Here is a 16936-nt window from a genome sequence, read left to right on the forward strand (position 1 = left end):
TAAATCTGAATTTATCACCTTTTATACTTTTTTCACATGCTTCAGAGCTGGCAATGAAAATGAATGCATTCAGCTTCAGAGATTCTAGGTAGTTCCACTTAAATTAAACACACATTCCTCCAGCTGGGATTCACAGACTGTGGGAGAATATCCATCAGGAGGGTTTTTTTTGTTTTTACTGGGATTATTTGTAGACAAATTTGAAAAGTTTTACATAGAAAGGCTCACAACCGTTAGATTTAATTTAAGAAAAACAAACCCAAACATTTTAAAATATGCATGCATAAAATCAAATTTAAATAGGTCGTTTCCATTTGACATTTATTATAAAACTGAATTTAAAAAGAGCCAGATAAATTAAATATAGTTCAATGCAATCTAGCCAGTCTGTACTACATTAATGTTTTTCATTCTCCAGGATGTAGTGCCCCCCTGTGCTTTTTTGTTCCTTTAACATTAAAAAGCAGTGATATTTGAAAGCTTACAATTACAAAGAATTGAATTTCTTTTCCCCATTGAGTTCCTTTTTTCTTTTTCCTTCACTTAAATATAAGAATTCTTTTAAATGCAGATGATAAATGATAACAAGGTTTTTCATCTCTGACCTTTGCGTTGCTTCCAGTGACTCAAAAGGTTTAACCTTTACTTGAAAAGCCATGTACTGATCTAATGGGATCTTTAAGGAGAACAGACATAACGTTCTGATATATACATTTGCACGCTATAACCTTTAGCTCATAACCATATCCCAGGGTCACTTTAAGCACAGCTGTTACCTGCACTTGGGACACAGTCAAAGGATAGCGAAATAATATCCAGGTGACACCTTCACTGCAGGGTGGAATGGTGAGAGAGCCCTCATACACCCAGTAGTCACGCAGAAGAGGATCTGAAATCAAAAGAAACAAGGAGTTTTAATGACATTAAGGAAGTTAATGGTGTCTTTCAGTTATGACAGCCTATGACAGCTGTGGGCTCGCTCGCATGACAGAGTTAGTCAGCAGAAGCTAAGGTGTGAATTTATAACCTGCCAAGCACTGCCCACTGCTTCCTCATATGAATGTGCATGAGCTTGTGGTCATTACATTACAGTAAGTTACCCTGCATATGAGCATTTTAGATGTGAAAATGTCACTTTGTAGATGTGAAAAATAACAAGTGCTCTAAATTAAAATGGGAAAAAAGCAACGTTATGGGAGTAAAAGAATTCCTGTTAATGCCAAAAGCTAGAAGAGACATTGAATTTTGAAGGCAGAGGGTCTGTGGTGATCGAATTTTAACTGACTTCTACATTTAGGATATGTCTCAAGAACTAATTTTATTTCACTTTTCAGAAAAAAAAATCAATGAAAATTCAGCTGAAGAAAAACTTTTTACTCTGCAATTCTGGTGACATGTTTTTTAAGATGCACTGTTGCTTCCTACCTTTGGAAAAGTGAGTTGCATTTCAGAGGGGGAAAAACATCAAGGTTTACCTTATAACTACATAATTTTTTTAAGTTCATATATTTATTAATAGGTCTATAAACAACTGTTAGAATAAACAGTTGTACCAGAAGAAAATGCACAATATTTTATCCATGCAGAATTTTAACTCTACATACAACATGTTTGGTTTTAGTTATTTTAATTAATTTAATTATTTTAATTGTTTTAATTATTTTAATTTTAATTTCTCATAGATTCCAGTCACACTACACTTGGTAAGTGAGATAAAATAGGGCTTTTCTTTGCTGCTGTAGGCCATACAGCCTAAAAAGTACACAGAGGAAACTGCCTGATTGTAAAGGAGGGGACAAGAAACAAACCTAGAGGGAAACTGGAGACAAAGGGTGGTTAATTGTGGCATTGAGAGCCAGGGGAAGGTTGTGACTAGCTTTACAAAGACAGAATGGGAGACTGGAAACAAATAAACCTGCTTGGTTGAACTAACTTGTTACTGTCATTTCACTACTAGCTCAAAGGAATATCAGTAGAATCAAATCTTGCTAATGAAGCCTGGGATTGTCAGTAAATGGATTTTGTTTTGTTGGTGTAAATTTCTTTCTCAGCTAGGAAATTATGTAGCAAATCCATTGACAGCAAGTTGCATTATCAAAAACTCAAAAGAACTGTAAGAATTAATTCAGCCCATCCTGTGCATGCATAGTGATACAGTGTTGTTACATGGTCATGTGTGCCTTTTCTGGAGAACCTTTCATCATTTACGTGCAAAGACAGATGACTCTGTTTTGAAAAGTACATAATATTATTTAGAATTCTCAGTACAATATGAGGCACTTGGTCTTCTTTTTCCCATGCTATTGAAATCCTGCTTGTTAGAATATTTTCTCATTTTTCACATTTCTAATACGTTCATTTCTCCAGTGCCTGAGAGCTTAAGTGAATTAATTTATCCTCCCATACCCCTGAGTGGTGAGGAAGGATAGATTATCCCCTCACTTTAAAGCTGGGGAACTGAGGCAGAGAAGATGAGGTTAAATGCATCTATTCATTTGAGGTGTTCAATATGGCATGCTTAGAACCTGATTTCTCAGAGTATTTAACTTTCTATAGCACATAACACAGTCAGAGCACTGCTCCCATTGACTTCTCTTGGAGGTGTAAGCACTCAGCACTTCTGCAAATCAGACCCCATGATCTCAAGTCGGGCACCTAGAAAATGAGGAACACGGAGTTAGAGATGACTTGTGAAAAATTTTGTTTATGTGACTTGATCAGCATCAAACAGGAACTGTGAGGCAGGGGTCCTGTAAAAAATAACTTATGGTCATGCAATCAAGTGATGTTTCATAATGGACATGCATGAGAGGCACAGGCTGCCTTAATTCCTGCAATTCCTAATTGCTGAGCACTTGACTTAGCAACTAGACTATATTCTTTTGGTATAATTAATATAGCTTAATGTAGACCTGGGCTGCTTTGAAAAATTAAATATCTTGCCACTATGACAGAGTTTAGCTCAAATGGAGTTCTTGCAGAAGCATTTCTTTTTAGATTTTTTTTCATAAAGAAATCATATTTCTTACTTATTTATATAAGTAAGTTAAAAGTTAAGTTAAACTCTTTAACTTTTAGCTATGTAAGTGGGTTTTTTTGAATTTTCTTCACTTTGTCACTTCTCCTTTTAGGCTATACAACTGTCATTGCCTAATGGCATTGTCTTTTGATTCTGCCAATAAAACTACCTTGTTAAATGGGTAGCCTTACACTTCCTATTCTATGCCCTAGTAGAGAAAGGAATACACACAGCTGTCTCTCTAGATGGGCTGGTAAATCCTCAACAAAGTTGGCCACCGTGTTTTCAGCAGTGCACAGACCACAATAACACTTCCCACTCACATGACAAAGGTGCAGATTTACAGTAAATTCCAGTGGGACTTCACCACTATCCCTGTTAGGATGTGCATTACCAAAATGCATCACCACCTTATAGAACATACCCAGGCTTGCAGTTTAGGCTAGGCTTTAGATTAGGACTGTCTCAGCCTCTGCAATGAGCTACTAATCCACACACACAAAAGTAACCAAAGGCACCTACCTGGCAATAAAGAGTTGGGATTAAAACAGGGTATTGTTTTGGACTTTCCCTGAAAAAATGAATACAAATCAATCTCATCTCTAGCTTCTAATTAAAATGCTGGTGAATGCTGAGGTAAAACACATTCTGTGTTCATATAACATTAAGCCTTGAATTCCTGTAGAAAGCAACCTCATTAAGAGCCCCCACTTAATCATCATTGCATATGTCCTTGCAGCTACACAATCACATATTTTTATGCTATTTTTTATTTCATTTTTAAGCTTATCCCAGATATTTGTTAACTTTCTGCCTTTAGGACTTGGACTTCTTTCAGGTCCCAGCCCTGAAATTCTCTACATGAAATTCAGGGGTTTCATACAAAAAGAGTTAAAAAAACAAGAGCCACAAAGTGAGCTTTATTTAACTTTACTTAACTGACATGGATAACACTCAATAAAATAATGCTGGTTCACATATTTAATACACAAAGATGTTATGTATGTCAAAGTGTGTTTGATGCTGACCCTTTGAAAGTCACCATTAAAACACAGTCACAAAATGGTGAGGCCTTTCATGACCTTCCTCTGCTGGGCTCTTGTCTCAGCAATGAAATTAGAGCTCCATACACTATTGTTTTCTCTTACACTTTCATAAATAGTTTATAAAATCAAACATCATGACTGAATTTTACCATATATTATTTGACTAAAAGATTTCAAATTCTTTCTAATTTTTCTGCACTTCAGCATCTGCTGAAGTGAATGGTAATCTCTCCAGACTAATAAAAATCATGTCAATACATCTCTAAATTCTTTTAAAATCAAACGTATGTATGATTATTTCTATGTTACAGATCATGAAGCAAAGAGATGGAAGTAACCTGCTCAAGGTCATTTAAGATAGTGTCAACATCTTGGAGAGCACTCAAAGCTCCTCAGTCCTGCTAAGATTATTGTCTGTCCTTCAGGATCCTCTTCACAAGTCAGCATTGTGTTTTTGCTAATTTCCCTGCAAGTTAATATGGGTGTTCATCTGTTCTTTTCCCTTACAAATTAAAACCAAGTAAGTTTGGAGATATAGCTGCTGGTGTTCACTAAGTATGTTGCAGTGCTTGCACTCACACTGACTCCATGAAAATCACTGAAAAGGTAGAACTTGCCAGCAGTTATTGGCATAGATCAAACTTTCTGGCCACCAGAAAAAGAAAGAAGTACAAAAAATATATATTAGCTGAACAATATGCTGAGGTTTTCATGCTAGCCACCAAATGATGGCTTTTACATATGGTTTTACTATAGACACATCTGAAATCTTTCTCTTGGCTCCATAAAGATCCTTTGCTCTCTCTCTCTCTGGTCATTAAAGGAAGCATTGCTTCAGACAATGCCTTACCTTGTACTGGATATCCTGAAGAATTTCAGTTACAGCCTTTAGGCCCACATGCTCTTTTCCTATCTGAAATACAAGCAAAGGTGACCCTCAGTATCTTGGTATTTCAGAAACTGTGAGGCAAAACACAGGTCAACCAGAACAGTAAGTACTATAGCTGCTTTTAGTTTAGCTACACAACCTTGTGTTAATCAAATACACTGATACATGACAACTCCAAAAAATTAAATCATTATAAAACCACCAGCCAAAAGTAAACAGGGCTTAAATAACTTTAAAGCAGACACAGAAACTCACAGGACAAGAGAATGAGTCATAATTAAGTCTAGTAGGTTTTGATTAACCCTGTTTTGCAGCACCTACTCTATGTGGAGTCAAAATGGTGCAGAACTGTAGCCAAGGATACAGTTTGTCCTCACCGGTTTTCGTCAGAAAAGTACACAGAAAGGAACAGAGGGAACAAGCAGAACAGACACTTTTTGAATTTGTTCCCATAGCTTTGCAAATCTGGCCCAAGGTATCTCTGAAGCTCGGGGGAGTTTCTTCCTGCCTGCAGAGTGCAGAAGAGCAGATTCCCTCTCTCACAGCATCTCTGGGATCATGCCAGGGAAAGCCGGGCTCCCGGCAGGCTGCAGCACTGCCTCTACTAAACGCCTGTAGGGCACGGAAAATGGGGCTCTAAAAACACACTGAGACAAGATATTCTAGTTTTATATGGACATTGCTCACTCTGCACACTAAACTCAGCTGCTTCTGACTCAAATCACTCATTCCAGGATCCCAGTTTTACCTCCAGAACAAAATCAGAAGAGGCAGAATGGCTTTGCACTTGATTTCTTTACCAACATGTACAAATACGAGGTGAAGAAATAAGCCAGCATGAGTGAGAATGGGAGAGCTAAAGCCTGAAAATTTTGTTTACTTTTCTCTTGGAATAGAATGACACAGTAGCCACTGGAAGGAAACAAATGAATGTCAACAAAAGGTAGTTTGTTATTTCTAGGAATTTAAGAGCGTTTTCTTTTGTTTCAGAATGGAATTTCAAATTCAAACCTTCAAAGTGCATAAAAGATATTGAAGTTACTTCAAAGATGCTGCTGCTAAATTAATAATCCCCATGGGCTGTCACTTAAATCAGTGAAAATATTTTCACAGACCTTAAAATAATGTATTTTGAGAACTGCGGTACAAAATTATTTTTCCATGGCTTTACCGAGAAAAAAATGGTCAGTAAATTTCCTCTCCCTGTTCCTTCAATAAACAGCTTAAATATTATTTTTCTTTGGTCAATTGTAATTATATGATGCCTTTCTTGTCTGATGAAAAAGACTTTTTGGAATGCTTAAGAACACTGATGTGGGTGAGAGACCAGAAATGGAAAATATATAATTGAAGTTTCAAATTTATTTAAGAACTTATATATAACTTTCTAAATGACTTGAAGGTTACCTCTGCTGAAATGAGAAGGTGACTTACATAAGCAATTATCACATAGCCCTCTAGGACACAAAGCTGAAGACTTTCTAACTTCCATTTTTAGCAGTCCTATCTGAGTGTTGAAGCAGTAACCAATGTACCTTTAAATTCAGAGGTAAAGCTCAAAGGCACTCATAAACTCGTAATGAAATACAAAAAATTAATAATATCACTGTGAAAGAAAATCCATTTGATCTAAGCATGAACTCTAAACCTCCTCCTCCAAACCCATTTAAATAAAACAGTTTGCCATTTCTCATGAGGAAGATGAGAATCTGGTGTTTGAGGACTGAAACTGAAAATCTTTATAAGGTGCAGACCTTGAAAAACCTTCAACAGCAATTAGATTATAGTGTTAACTCCCCAGATTTCATTACACCTTGTCCCCAGGAAGCTTTAAGCCTCCTCATTGCAGGCTTTTCTGAGGGTCTCTGGCAAGTCTTGTTAACAGTCTCAGTCTCTGAAGAAGTAATATGATTCTACCTTGCATTTGTCCTGTGTGAAGAAACACTCTTGTCCCTGTGTTCAGGAAAGTACAATTCTACTACCAGTTTTCAGCAGTGCCAATGGAGGTTTTCTTGTAGGCTTTTTTTTAATCTTTTCTCCTCTATTTCCTCCTCTCCTCTGTCCATTTCCTCAACTCCCAAATAGCAGACCCAGCCAGAATTAAGAGAAGTACCTCACAGAGATGGTGAAGCATTCCCACCTGACAGCCCTCATTCTGCTCTCAGAGGAATGAAGATTGGATAACTATGTATTATCCCTTCTTTAACTAACATACTTCCAATATCCTGTTTAAAGAAGAATTGATTGCTTAGCACACACATAGAAGACAGGACTGAAAGATATTTTTCAAACAGAATACCAGCAGTCATACATTGCTTTCTTTTATAAAATCATTAAAAATTAAATAACATGGAAAGGACCTCATTATCCCCAGACAAATGACAGTGCATTGTAACAAGTGTAACACAGGAAACTTACCTGCACAAACAAAGCAATAATAGCTATGCCGTGCTTCTTCCCTACAGCCTCATCAATGCTGCTGTACAGTGTGGAGTTCCAGTGCATTAGATGAAGCTAAAACAAAGCAGTGCAAATAGAGCCATAGAGAAATAAGTTTTGTCATTAAAACTACCATCAATTAACATCAATTAACAAAGTCTCAGCACGTTGTGTGTGTGCATGCATGACTACACATATGTGCATGCAGGGATAAGTGGATTTACTATTGTAAATATCAGGAACACCAAGAAAAAACCATGAAGTTGCAGATAAAGTGACGTACAGCCAGTTACCAAAAATCTGCATCAAAGGTGTGAATGACTCTAGTAATGATGATTTAACAACTCCCTCGATCTGAATACTGAAATAATGTCAGCTAATGAAATCCACCAACATTGCCTCTCAGCCAGCCAGCTCTCTCCCAAGGTAGGTGAATTATTATGGACATAGGCTGTCCAAACACACATTAGACTGACTGACTGTACTATCATAACGCCACTCGTCTCACACACTACCTCCCAAGATGAATCATTCAAATGTCAGTAGTAAGAGTAGAAGTGATTTCAGAAAAGGTTAAACACAGAGAAAGTCAAGCAGAGAAAAGTGGCCTGAGGAGCACCTTAGGGATAATGCTGAAAGAGAGGGATGGTAAAGAGCAAAGGAGCTAATGCAGGGATACATGGGAGGCAGTAGACACTGAATGGTAAATACAAAGTCTGTTGTGGTAAAGAGTCACAGCATAATCTAGGAAGTGGCGTTTGAGAAAAGTGCTGGAAGACAGACTAGCAGAAAGTTGAAAAGGGAGAAAAGAAGGAAGGGGAGGGAGATGAAGGAAGTTGATGGGGAAAAGTGGTGGAAAAGAGGGGAGGAAGGAAGGAAGGAAGGAAGGAAGGAAGGAAGGAAGGAAGGAAGGAAGGAAGGAAGGAAGGAAGGAAGGAAGGAAGGAAGGAAGGAAGGAAGGAAGGAAGGAAGGAAGGAAGGAAGGAAGGAAGGAAGGAAGGAAGGAAGGAAGGGAGGAAGGATGGATTATCCTAAGCACAGCTGCTTTGAAGTTCATCTGCCAACTCTTAGACTTAATTTCCATTGTAAAATCATGATCAATGTTTTGGTCAGTCATGTGTTTAAAGATGTTAAAACATCATTTTTATAGGTAACATTATTTCCACCTTCAGCAAAATTAGTTTTTAAAACAGCACATCTTCCTATTTTGTTTTTTATTTCTGCACAGAAACTGCCTCTGTGAATAGCTTATTGTCCCTTACACAAGAGGAGTTCATTAAGGCATCTCAGCATTTCAGATTACCAGTTCTTCAAGCAATCATTCTCCACTTATTTATTTCCAATACGAATTTTAGGCACTCCTCTTAATGACTGTTATTCCAAAAGTAAATACAAACTTTTAAATGAACATATTGTAAATTGAATTAAATTCCAGATTATCACACAAATAATCATATTCATTTTGATCAAAGGCACTGCTATGGCAAAAAAAAAAAAAAAGATACCTTTTTCTTAGAAAATACAATAAATCATTTTTGCATGAGAACACTAATATAAATAATCTACTTGCCCACAGCTACAAAACTTCTAGAATACAAATGCTCCCTGTTAGAACTAAGCCCATGGATTTACTTGGTTTGTGTGCATTTTATCACGTGTACAAAGCTTTGTTACACATATGATTTGCCTTTGGATTTTAAAGCCAGAGGATCAAATAATGAGATTCCAGTCTCCGGGGCTCCCAGTAGCAGACACAGAACCAAAACCACAGGCGAGGATAAAGGCAAAGCAGGTGCTTTCCCATGGACGAGCCCAGCGCTCACACCAGCTCCCTGCTAGAGAGGGATCACGGAGCTCCACGGAGCACCAAAATCCCGCCCTGAGGAGGGAAACATGAAAGAAAAAGGTTGTGGTGACAGCGGTGGGGATGGCACTGTCCTCAGTGCTATGAGGACAGTGCTGTGTGGCACCACAATTCTCTCTGGACATGTCAAAGCAGGCTTGTCCCTTAGTGCTGGAGCTCCAGAACCGAGGACAATCCCCAGATACCCCGGGACCGTGACCTTGCCCGTGTCAGCAGGCAGGTCTGGGCTAAAGCTGCTGTGGCACTGAGCCTCTCACATCACCTTGGAGGTGAAGCCTAATCTGACATCTGTTTGCGTTCTGACAACAGCACGTTTTCTCCAAAAAGATCCAAAAGGAAAATGCTGAACCACAGAACGAGGAAAACGAACAAGCTCTTCAAATCATCCAAGCAATGACCCCGGTTTATCCAGAAACAGATTGTCCTGTCTTAGGCAGCAGGTTCATCAGGGCACAGATTTCCCTATGATAAAGCTGCATCACCTAGAAAAATGACACCAAAACCTCTATGTAGTGCTATAAAATGCTAAGAGCTCTAGAATTAGTCTGTGCATAGTACATATATATGTAATGTTAACACCCCCAGACTAGGTTCAGATTTAGTAAACAACATCACTAAAGATACCGAAAAACAGGAAATCAGCACTTTCAGCACAGTCTAAAGATTTCTGTAACTTTGAGAGTCTGCTCAAGGATGTTTAAATTTCACAGGAGGGTCCTCGGAACAATATCCACCATTTTGTGCTGGGTTGCTAATGCCCAAAGTAGAATGAACTTCTGATCTGTGTTTAAGATGCTGCTGTTAAAGACAGCCATAATTACACTGGATTAGTGATATATTTTTTACACAGAAGGTTTCAAACTTGATGTCATGAACACTAAAGGAAACAGGTAAAGAAAACATTCCTAGCCCCATGACAGTAGATGACTGGGGAGTACACCAAAAAGTGGTCAGGGTCATACGCTTTTTCTACACAGCATCCCTTATTGGTACTGCTAACAACAGCACACTGGATGATGCAGTGCAGTGCATTTATAATGTTCCCATGTCCTGACTCAAGGTGATATTCGGAATTAGCTGTTCACAGAAAATGTTCTATCATTAGCGATTTACAAACTGAAATTAGAAAGGCAACCTAATGGAAAATAATAATTAATACCATGATACTTCCTAACAGCAGCAGGCCAACATATCGTTTAACTCTATAAGACCATGCCTGCACATTCAAATAATTAAACACATTTGGTTATGCACCTAAATAAATGGAAGTCAAATTATTTATTCCACAAAACAGTAAGAATGTAGCTCAAAGCGGCTGGGTAAGTGAAAAATGACATGAAAAAGTCATTCAGAAAGTGAAGTAGCAAGGAAGTAATATGTGTTTGTAGTAAAGTGTGTGCATTTTTTAAATCATGTTTTATCCTGCATATTTGTTGATCTCTGGAGCTCTTCTGACTTTTGTGTGTTCCTTTTTATTTGTAGTGTAACATCAGATATAAACATCCAAGAACAGTTTTCAAAAAAATATGGCACCAAGTCTACAAACATTACAAAATCTGAACTCTTGAGAGTACAGACCACAAAAAACATGGCCTATAACTCTTGTTAATATTTATGGGAATCAGATGTCCACAGAGAAAAGACTGCAGCGCTTTCATAAATCTTGAAACTGTCAATATGATATAATGCCCGTGCACATGAACAACATCATATCCATGCCTCTGTATCTCACAACTGGGAATAATCACACAGGCTATTAATGTTCAATAGTCATCTTCATTTTTACATTTATTTGAGACAGCTGTTTGAAAAGTGCTCACTCACAAGGGGTGCCAGTCCTTGATATGAACATAACCATGCTGGGCTTTTTAAACAATCAGCTGCAGCGCATTGGCAGCTTCCCATTGTGTGGTTTTCATTCAGAGTACAAAGCAACCACACATGTAAGTGTGGCAGGAAAGGCCGTGCTCACCTTGTTAGGTAATGTTTTGATACTTGGTAGTATCACATATGATGGTTCTACACAGCCAAAATGAGTCAGCAATGCTGTTACTGATTATCGGTGGCTGGCTTGATGTGCCAGACAGTGTATTTTTACAAAATCATCAGAAAGCTATCAGAAAATCCTTAGCACTCAAAAAATCCACTTTTCTCTTAAAAGAAATATACTTTTAGGCCTTTTAACAACACAGCTGTAAATCAAAGAATTGTAGCAGCGACTTCTTTAAAATCAGATAAACTCATGAAGGCAAATGACAATAAAGTGCTGATAAAGTTGATTTGGTCTGTGAAAAACTGGAGAGACTCTCCTACACAGTGAAGATTAAAAAATCATTCCAGGTAGCAGAGCAAACCCCCTGGAAGGATTATTCTGTATGGAACAAATTCTGAGAAACCTCTCAATTTTCATCCAGGCCCCATTCAACCAAAGGCTACTGAACCCAATCCTTATTCAGTAAGAGCTGACAGACAGGGGGTCTGTCTCAAAACAAGACTTTCTATTATACTGAGTAAGGACCTTAGATTCTGGCTTTAAAATCAATAAACATGTATCGAATGAAAACCCTTCCTCTTAAATCCATTCCTTTGTCCACCACAGAAATACTTTCTATGTCAATATGAAAAGGCCTGATAGTAGATTTTTACACAAAATTGGAGTCCTGGGATGACAGATTCTGGCAGGAATCAGAGTCACTATGGATGACCTATCACATTCACCACTTCTGGAAGCCAGTGTCTCTCAATAAAAAACACAGTTACAAAAATGTACATTTTTCCCCTGTCTGGGGCACTGACTGCTCTCTGGAAATCTGCAGGGTCTAAAGCGCACTGAGAGCAAAAATGATCTTTTAAGCTCTGTTGATGACCTTACTTTATTCCCAGCTCACACATAAGATATATAATGACAGGATAATTTATGTTGGAAGTCACCTCTGAAGTTCAACTCTTTCACAGCAGCACCAAGTTCAAAGTTAGCTACTAATTCAAAGTCAGATCAGGTTGTTCAGGTCCTAGTCCAACTAAGTTTTGCATATCTCCAATGATGGAGGTCTCACAACCTCTCTAGATAACCTGTTCTGTGCTTGATCTCCCCCATAATTTATTTCTCCTTCTACCTAATCAGAATCTCTCCTGTTGCAGCTTGTGTCCCTTGCCTCTTGTTCTTTTGCACTCCTCAGGATTCTCTGTTTGGGAGCTCAGGCGTGAATTGCCTGTGACCGCCAAATCAGCGTCTCGTGACTGACTCCTGAATGATGCCTCCTTCTCAAACCTTCTCAGTCACCCACTTGTTTGAATGACCACGTTTAACCTAAGCTTACTTTCAACTAAGCCTGCCCAACTCTTAAAATATCAGGAAAGCTGCTGTTAGCTCTGTCCCTTACTGTGACCTGCTGGTGTTCATGTGTCACCCAAATGTCAGACCAAACATGACACAGGCTAATTCCTTACAGGAAAATACATCCTGAAATAAATCATGGCTCATCATCTGTTATGGTGTGTCTGATTAATGGTAAAGGGAGAAGAAGGACTCTGCTCCAACATTTCTGCACTCTTGTATCATCCTAATGTTGCAAATTTGTTATGAACCTGCAGAGTCTGGAATGTCCTGCTACCATAAAAAGCAGCTCTTAGGCTGCTCATAACTCCTTTCTTTATGAATACTTACTGCTAAGTAAGTACTGAAACCCTAATTTGCTGTTCAGTGTGCTGTGTTTCCACTGGCTAAGTCAGGCAGTTTGGAACAGAGCACCAAGCTCACGCTCCATAGGAGTCAAAGGGAAATACGCCAACAGCAAAAATCCTCCCAACCCCCTAGCACCAAAACTAGGCTCTACAGGGCCTAATAAAACCACTGGCAGCTCAGGCAGCAAGAGGCAACAAGAAACACCTGCCCAGCCTGGGTGTAGTCCTGCCTCAACTTAATTGGCAACCATAACCCATATTGCAAGAGCTTGTGACATGGGGGATGCTTCTGTTTAAAAAGGCTACTGATTGTGCTCTGTGCACAGTAGAAGACTATATTTTTTAAATAATTCCTCTTTAGATCAATTGGAATATCTGATTGGGACACAACCGTTGGTGTGCCTGCTTGAAACTGTGCAGCTGGCATAATCAACTGCTGCATTTTTTTCCCCTTTACACTCTTGATTGAGAAGCTAATTATTACAAAAGCTTCTTTCTTCAGTGCATGCTGCATCATGTGTAAATTAATCTTCTAGTAACCTTTGTTCCTTGCTCAGAACTAGGATATACAGCTATTCCTTGTTAGCTGTGCAACCAGCTGTTACAAGCTCCAGAAAAGTCTGCTTAATTTAATAATATTACAGGATAGAAGGCACCTCCCAACAAATGCCTCAAGAATGAGAGATTTGGGTTTTCTCTTGTATCTTCCCATCTCTTCTTTCAATGCATACAGGCTGTACATCAAAATACTAACGGGAGAATACGGCATCATGATATCTTGATCAGAGGGGCACCTAAAACATGTCAGTCTGGAAATTTTGAGCAAACTGGGTTTCGTGATACTTCCGTCATTGCTGAGAAAGAGTGTAGCTGAAACACTCTTGATTCTATAAAGACCATCTCAGGGATAAATCTGTATCTCTAAGGTAAATTCTAAAGCAGCTTTAGAATTCCTCTGCTAAAGACTGTAGAGATAACAAATGTTCTCTTGGACTCACCCAAGTTTGCCAGGGACCAGTATACTCCAGTTTCATCCACAACAAGCCATAAAAGTGGAGCAGGAAACAGTAAAAATGGCAAACTCTGGCTACCTAACTAGGACCAGCAGGAAGGCTTTTTCCTGGATTGAGAGGGATGAAATGAAGCTGAGGATTTCAGAGATTAATAATGGAAGGCAACACAGTCTAGTTGTACAACAATGATGTGTAATTTCAACAGCACAAATATTGCGTAAGCAACATCTCAAGAGAACAAAATGTGGAAAAATTGTGTCTTGCTATTTTACATGTGCAGAAGAATTTATGAGTTGATACTTGACTTGGCACTGAATTGTTTCAGGAAGCAATTGACTAAGCTGTTGGCAGTGACCATAATATACAGTAATTAAGTTCCAAATCCTCACAAGGGGACCGAACCAAGGATATGACCAGGGCACACAGCTTCCAGAAAAGTGATTAAAAAACAGAAAGTTAGTTATTAACAGCCTGAAGGAGAGGTTTAGGAAAATAAAGTTAATGGAATTGATACAGAGACTGTTTGAAAATATCTTAGGAAAAGCAAGAGTACGTGTGCATACTTCATGCCACAAAACAAAGAAACAAATACCCATAAAGTAACAACGTCTTCATGGTTAAACATTATAGTTCAGTCAACGTAAACATACTTCCTTTGAAAATGCAAATGCAAACAGAAGCAAATTACTAGATCATGAACTCTGGGCAAAATGAAGATGATGACAATGTCATTACGTTATAAATTAGTGCACTTCCAGACTTGCATTTTTCAAGGCTTCTATAGTGGATAGGTGCCAAAAGGCCACTGAATTTCAGTGTAATTTAAATCCTCTTTAAAATTCCATACATAGATCATTGTAATGAAATTACATAAAGGGAACTCTTTGCCTACCTTTGAAAGCAACACTAAGTTCATCATTAAGACACAACTGAAAGCAGTGCCAATGAACACAGATGACATCACAGTATTAAAAATCTCCTGATTAATATCATGTAGGAGAAAAGAAAGCACAGTTCCTGCTAAACTTCTGTTGTCATACTTTATTGAAAGTGTTAAAGATCGAGCAGATCTTCTAGTCTGTGCATTAATTGTCAGGCTCCAACTATGTTCAGAACAAGATGACATTCCCTGAACAAAGAAGTCTGTAATCTAAGATCAGAGAAATTAGGTGCATTTAAATCAAGATGGAGCAGAGCACAAGGTATCCTGGAGATACTGTTCAAACAACTTCACAAGCACAGGGTGAGATACTGCATGTTTCAGGTCAAAAGCCAAATTGACCGCTAAAACATGCTGAACATATGCTTGACTGGGACACCAGGGTAGTGCAGAACCTTTCTGACTGCTCCTCTCCTCTCCATGAACATCTTTGAAAAAAAGAAGAGCAGCTGTAAAAAAAGTTATTTTTGTTGAATTGTAAAAGGAAGGACTGCAAAGACACCTTTCAAAATCTATTCTCTTTCTAAACAAGCCAACCTAGTGAAAGCAGAAGTAGTCTAAGCAATTGTGTGGCATACCTTCAGATGTGCCACTCAAAAGGTAATGAACTGTGGGACTACTGAATTATTTGCAGCATCTCAGGGAACAGTATTGCAGTTTCTTCTGGCAAAGTCACTAAAGAAGTATCTACATAACAGAATAATAAAAACATTGCAACATCTAATATTAAACAGGAATCTCTGTTCTCTTTGAAAAGTCTAATCACATGCAGCATCCTTATTTCATTTTACACAAAGAACTATTGGTCCATTTAAAAAATGAAATTAACAGCAGGAAGTACTGAGGTACATGGAAAAACTCAAAACACGACAGCTACAAACAGTAAGCTAAAAAGAAAAGTAATGGGAACTATAAAAATCCAACAAGTACTCTTCTTTCTGTTCTGGGAAAAGAAGCCAAAACATCTAAAATTCTAAAAAGGAATCTTCATGGTTAATGCAACTGCAACATAGATGTTTTTACCTATCTCCTTGTTTGCCCACAGAAGCTGCTGACATGTAACATTAGCTTGCATGTTTCTTGGGAAAATCACTGGCAAAAGTGGGTATAGGGTAAACTGAGGATACGTAATTTGTCATCTGTGTGTATTTATTTTTTCTTCACATTTGAAATCACAAGCACAACTTATGTCTACTGGCACACACAGGAGATTAAAAAAAATAGGAATTAATCAAAATTAACATTTTTTAACTGTAATGTGAGCATAAGGGCTAAGAAAAGAACTGGAAAAGGCACAGTGTCCCTGTCTCTATGCTGCCAACTTTCAATATAAACCTAATGGTAAGAAACTAAACAGCTACACAGTTATTACTGTCAGATTCATAGGTCAGGCTCTTCACTGTGCCAAGTTTCTGCTCAGTGTGCAAAGCAAGGCACACCACAGAGCAGCTTATTGTTCCCTACCATGTTCGGCCCCAGCAAACATGGAGGCTAAAGTGCCCTAGATCTGCCTTTACCTATGCTAACAGAAACAAATATACTTTCAAGCCTTTCTTTTTCCTTCCTTTGAAATATGAAAGCCAGGAAGGAAAAAAGAAGGGTTTTACTGCAAGATTCTCCAGCCTACCTTCACTCTGGGTTCTTGCCAGCCCAAGAGGGTGCATGTGTGTGTCTGCATGTGCTTTTATAGCTCCACAGTTAGACAGGGTGAAGCTGGGAAAAAAGACTAGACCTTGATGGATAGTTGATGATATGAAAAACGAGCAATATCATCAAGAAGACAGAAAACACATAGGTTAAGCATTTAATTCTGGAAGTGTTATTTATATGACAAAGCATTTAATAAAAGCATGTCCAGTTCCAAAGTGTTGCCTGCAATCCCCTGTCTTGGATTTAAAACCAGACTGTTTGTATGTGGAAGGTTTTAAAGCACCAATTTAATTTTCAGCAGTAGATTCTCTCATCTACAGAAGGCAGAATAGAAAATGCTCCTTCCCTGTTAATTAGCCAAGTTTTGTTAATAACTGATTTGTATCCTGCAG

General features: G+C 38.3%; 1 protein-coding gene across 2 annotated transcripts in view; it reads right to left on the bottom strand.

Annotated features, from left to right (window-relative positions):
* Window positions 1-16936, bottom strand: part of CA8 (carbonic anhydrase 8) — a 49628-nt gene that overhangs the window by 19570 nt on the left and 13122 nt on the right. For both annotated transcript variants that reach the window (XM_083855869.1, XM_083855868.1), the window contains 4 exons: window positions 7373-7468; window positions 4916-4978; window positions 3542-3590; window positions 777-889 (listed from right to left, as the gene is read on the bottom strand). In XM_083855869.1, coding sequence (XP_083711995.1) covers window positions 777-889; window positions 3542-3590; window positions 4916-4978; window positions 7373-7468 — 321 coding nt within the window. The remainder of the gene's footprint in view (window positions 1-776; window positions 890-3541; window positions 3591-4915; window positions 4979-7372; window positions 7469-16936) is intronic.

Source organism: Zosterops lateralis (assembly GCF_965231275.1).
Source record: "Zosterops lateralis genome assembly, chromosome: 1".
Lineage (NCBI taxonomy): Eukaryota > Metazoa > Chordata > Aves > Passeriformes > Zosteropidae > Zosterops > Zosterops lateralis.